Source organism: Nannospalax galili, unplaced genomic scaffold, assembly GCF_000622305.1.
Source record: "Nannospalax galili isolate Female #2095 unplaced genomic scaffold, S.galili_v1.0 scaffold884, whole genome shotgun sequence".
Taxonomy (NCBI): domain Eukaryota; kingdom Metazoa; phylum Chordata; class Mammalia; order Rodentia; family Spalacidae; genus Nannospalax; species Nannospalax galili.
Window position 1 is genome coordinate 1,334,514 of NW_008352264.1, and position 4,656 is coordinate 1,339,169.

General features: G+C 40.5%; 1 protein-coding gene across 1 annotated transcript in view; it reads left to right on the forward strand.

The window, feature by feature from the left end:
* The window catches only part of Hsd17b7 (hydroxysteroid 17-beta dehydrogenase 7), a 28,110-nt gene that overhangs the window by 3,349 nt on the left and 20,105 nt on the right, over positions 1 to 4,656 (forward strand). Inside the window, exons 3-4 of the mRNA XM_029554069.1 lie at positions 2,004 to 2,096; positions 3,384 to 3,498. Of these exons, the coding sequence (XP_029409929.1) occupies positions 2,004 to 2,096; positions 3,384 to 3,498 (208 nt within the window). The remainder of the gene's footprint in view (positions 1 to 2,003; positions 2,097 to 3,383; positions 3,499 to 4,656) is intronic.

Genomic DNA, 4,656 nt, shown 5'->3' on the forward strand with positions numbered 1-4,656 from the left:
GTTTTTCCTAGCCTCCCCCCATTTTGTTTTTTTTTTTTTTTTTTTGGGGTTTTTTTTTTTTTTTTTTTTTTTTTTTTTTTTTTTTTTTTTTGGTCTTTTTTTGAGACAGGGTCTCCTTGTAGCCCCAGCTGGCCTGGAACTCACTATGTAGACCAGGCTGACCTCGAACTCACAGAGATCCGCCTGCCTGGGACTAAAGGCGTGCACCACCATGCCTGGCATTGTTTGTTTTTAATCCTCAGAGCATCTCTCCTCCTCCATCACTCCTTCTGTCCCTCTCTGCTCCCTCTTCCTGTAGTAATGGGATTGAACCCAGTATCCTATACATATTAGGCAAATGCCCTACCACTGAACCATATCCCTAGCCTACCTAAAGCAGCTCTTTGAGACAGGTATATTACCTGAATCAGGGAAATGATGGTGATATCAACAAAGGTAGACATATGTGAAGGTGTCCGGTTAGATCTCTTGATTATGTCAAGGGTCTAGTGCAGTTAATGGTCCACGTAAGTATCTTCAATTCTCAACCCAAAGGAAGTTAGAGCCAAGAGAGTTCAGAAGGACTTCTTCCAGTTGGCAAAAGCAGAACCATCCTTGATTGGTCTTTCCATCTGCAATACTCTGTTCTCTTAGAACTCCTAAGAACTAGTAAGTCATTTTATCCAGATGGAGCCCCTGGGTCTGTGAGTACAGTAATTATGTTGATTTACTGAAGCCAGAGCTTGGTTTTCATTCTTGACGAAGACTTACTTCTTTATTCCTAGCAAAATAAGTTCTATTGCTAGATGGAAGTGTGTAGATTCAATACTGGAACAACTAACAATCTATGGACCCTTGTCTCCATGGCACTTAATGATGAATGATAGTGTGATAGATATAATATCATTTAAAATAGCTTAATAATTCGACTCATTTGTCTATTCATTATTTATAGGACGATCCTGAAATGCTGGTACTTAATCCATATTGGCAACCATGTATATATTTCAATCTCCAGTTTTAGTGGCTGTGGCTGTATTACACAGAGGACACAGTATGGTACCTAGAATTCTAGGCGATGTTGTGAGTGTACATGATGCCTGATTATCACTAGAGCAGGCACAGCCTTCCAAAGGGATACACTTAGATTAAGGCTTGTGAAGGTTCAAAACTATAAAAGCTTGTTCAAGTCAGCATTTCACAGCTCCTCTGTGACTTGTATTCTGGAGAGAGTCCACTGAGCATATCCCATCCCCGCTGGACATGTACGGGTTCATTGTATGGCGGCAAACTTTCATCATTTTGTGATACATAAGCCTGTGACCATGAACTCTGGCTTCCACATGGATCTTCTATTTTGATAGGTGCCTGGCATCCACGTTCCAGCACTGATAGATCAGGTTAGAGCTGCTATACATTACGTAAATTTAATTGTTAAGTATGGAAGGTGTGAACTGATAAAAGGGCAGAAATCTGTGTAAGAAGACTAGGAGGAAAATGGGTTTAATAGAGGATTGTTCAATATCCAACTAATGAGACAAAGCTGGATGTGTGTATAGACATGTAATTTCAAAGCCCACTGAAACCACTTTGGAAAAGGATGCTCAAGTGTTTGCTGTGGCTGACGAAAAATGTTTGAGGGACTGAAGAGATGGCTCAGTGATTAAGAGCATGGATCGCTCTTCCTGAAGACCCAGGTTTGATTCCCAGCACCCATATGGTGGCTAAAAACAGTCTATAACTCTAGTTCCAGGGGATCCAATGACCTCTTCTGGAGTCTGCAGGCCTTGTGCCACACAGGTTCACTTAAATACATACAAGACACTCATATACATAAAATAAAAATAAATAAATGGTTTTTAAAAAAATGGTTGAGAAAGAAATATTGTAACCCTGATGTTATATAGTTAGCAGTTGCCATCGTAATTGGTTCCAAAAATGTTTTTCTATCCTTATTTTTAGAGAGTGAATGTACAATCTTGTCTCAGTATTCTAACAATGTCATTTTGGTGTCTTTCTTGCAGGTTTCAAAGATTAGACTACTTATATCTGAATGCTGGGATTATGCCTAATCCGCAGCTAAATATCAAAGCATTTTTCTCTGGCCTCTTCTCAAGGTAATTTCTCCTTTCTCAATGAGCTGATGACTGCAAGGAAGGTGTTCATTTTGCTGCCAAGGGTTCTACCTTTAGTGTGTATGTGTTATGTTGGGGCATGGAAAGTAAAGAGATGTTGCATGGATGGAAATTTGTAGAAAGAAGGCATTGGAATTGCATTAGGAGAGTAAAACTTTTATGTTTGTGGGGGACACTGCACATCATGGTTTTTATAATGTTCTGGGTCTCTGAGACATTCCAAGTGGTCAGATGGTTCAGGGCATCAGCTTTTGATATGCTTGAATGGGAACCTTTCTAAATGAGGCTGAGTTCTTAGCCTCCAGCGCCTTGGAAGGCTGCTTTGAAACATTGCCTAGCTATGTGGCAGGTGCTTTGACTAATAGGTTGAGGGAACACAGAGAACTAATGTCTGCCTGTGAGATTCTCAGTAGACATGAGTCTAGTGGTTTTCAGAACTATCTAACCACAAACCAGAATCAGAAATAAGTCGTAGTTTGCAGCCCCGTGCACCTATTTGTAATAGAGTTTTAATGCATGCTAAGTAGTGCACAGATGCTTTCGTGTTCTTTTCAATAAAGCATGTGCAGATTCCACTACTAAGTGGTGTCCAGCACAACACTGTATTAATGCTCTAAAAAAGAACCTGCTTAGCTTCTTTCAGTAAACACACTTGGTGTGAGTAAAGACTTTTTCTCATTGTCATAGCTGTTGTTGCCCAAGAGCAGTTCAGCTGTAACCTTATTTCCTAGTGAGATCTGGAAAGTATGTTAAACACATCCGTGAACTTGGGGAAAAGGACGCATTTATTTATTTTTTTATTTGATGTATATGAGTGTATTACTGCATGTATGTAAGTGTACCTGTGTTGTACAGTGCCCATGGAGGTCAGAAGAGGGTATCGGATTACCCTGGAACTGGAGCACCTTGTGGGTGCTGGGAATCAAACACAGGAAGGATGCATTTTGTATCTCATTTAATACTCATCAGTGTCCAAGGCATTTGTCTTTTATTTGTCATTAAAAGAATCAAAGGAGGCTGGGTGTGGTAGCATATGCCTTTAATTCCAGCACTCAGGAGGCAGAGGCAAAGGCAGGAGGATCTTCGTGAGATGGAGGCCAGCCTGGTCTACATAGTTCCAGGCCGTCTGGGGTTACAAGAAGACCCTGTCCACCCCTACCCCCCAAGAAAAAGAACAAAGGAGGTGGTGTAGGGTGGGCTGGGAGCATCCTCAGTATTTTCAGTTACAGAAGCTGTAGAAAGTCACAATGCTGTTTTCTGCCGTTTCAGAAACGTGATTCATATGTTCTCCACAGCTGAAGGCCTGTTAACCCAGAATGACAGAGTTACTGCTGATGGGTTCCAGGAGGTGTTTGAAACCAATGTCTTTGGCCACTTTATCCTGGTAAAAAGATGTGGGGCTTGTTAACCTCATACTTAGTGCAGTGATCCTAGGGGCATGCATGGATACATTACAGGGCTTTTTGTTAAGTTCATTAGCTTATGTTTATCATGAAATCCTTGAATATTTAACTTTAATGATAATTAGACTCTGAAACATTGCTTCTGTAGAGCAGCCTATGGCTATAATCTGTTATTTATTTTTTTAATATGTAACTGTAGATAATGGAGAAAGTAAATAACCAAACACATAGTCACCTTCATTTACAATGTGTGTAACGGCAGAACAAGCACATTGGTCCTGTTCTATGTAGTCCTAGAATCTGGGCTTGGCATCAGATAGCATGCACGAGTAAGCATGCCATTCTTTTTTTAAAAATTTATTATTTTTATTTCATGTGTATGAGTATATTGCCTGCATGTATGTAAGTGCACCCATGGCGATCAAAAGACGGCGTTGAATCTCCTGGATTTACAGATGGTTGGTAGCCACCATATGGGTGCTGGGAATCAAACCTAGGTCCTCTGCAGGCAGTGCTCTTAACTGTTGAGCCATCTCTCCAGCGCAAGCATGCCATTCTTAAACAGTGATGCATTGTTGATTTTGTAGTATCATGATTTCTTACTTCTTTTTAAAATAAATTTTATTTTTATTTTTTGTGTATGAGTGTATTGCCTGTTTGTATGTAAGTATACTCCTGTTGTGCAATGCCCAGAGAGGTCAAAAGAGGGCATCAAATTCCCCGGGAATTATGAATGGTGGTTAGCCATCATATGGGTACTGGGAATCAAACCCGGGTCCTCTGCAAGAGTAGCCAGTGCTCTTAACCGCTCAGCCATCTCTCCAGCCCCTGAAAGATATTTTTTTAAAAAAATTAAAAATTTATTTATTTTATGTGTGTGAGTGTATTGCCTACATGTAGGTAAGTGCACCTGTGTCATGCAATGCCCTTGGAGGACAGAAGAGACTGTTGGATCCTCTGAAACTGGAGTTATGGACAGTTGTTAGCTGCTATGTGCGTGTTGGAACTGAACTAGGGTCCTCTGGAAGAGCAGCCAGTGCTTTTAACCACTGAGCCATCCCTCCAGCCCATGATCTGAATTTTTGGTTAGCACTTTATAAAAAGAAGTTCTTACTTTCATTTTTAAGTCATGTTTCCTA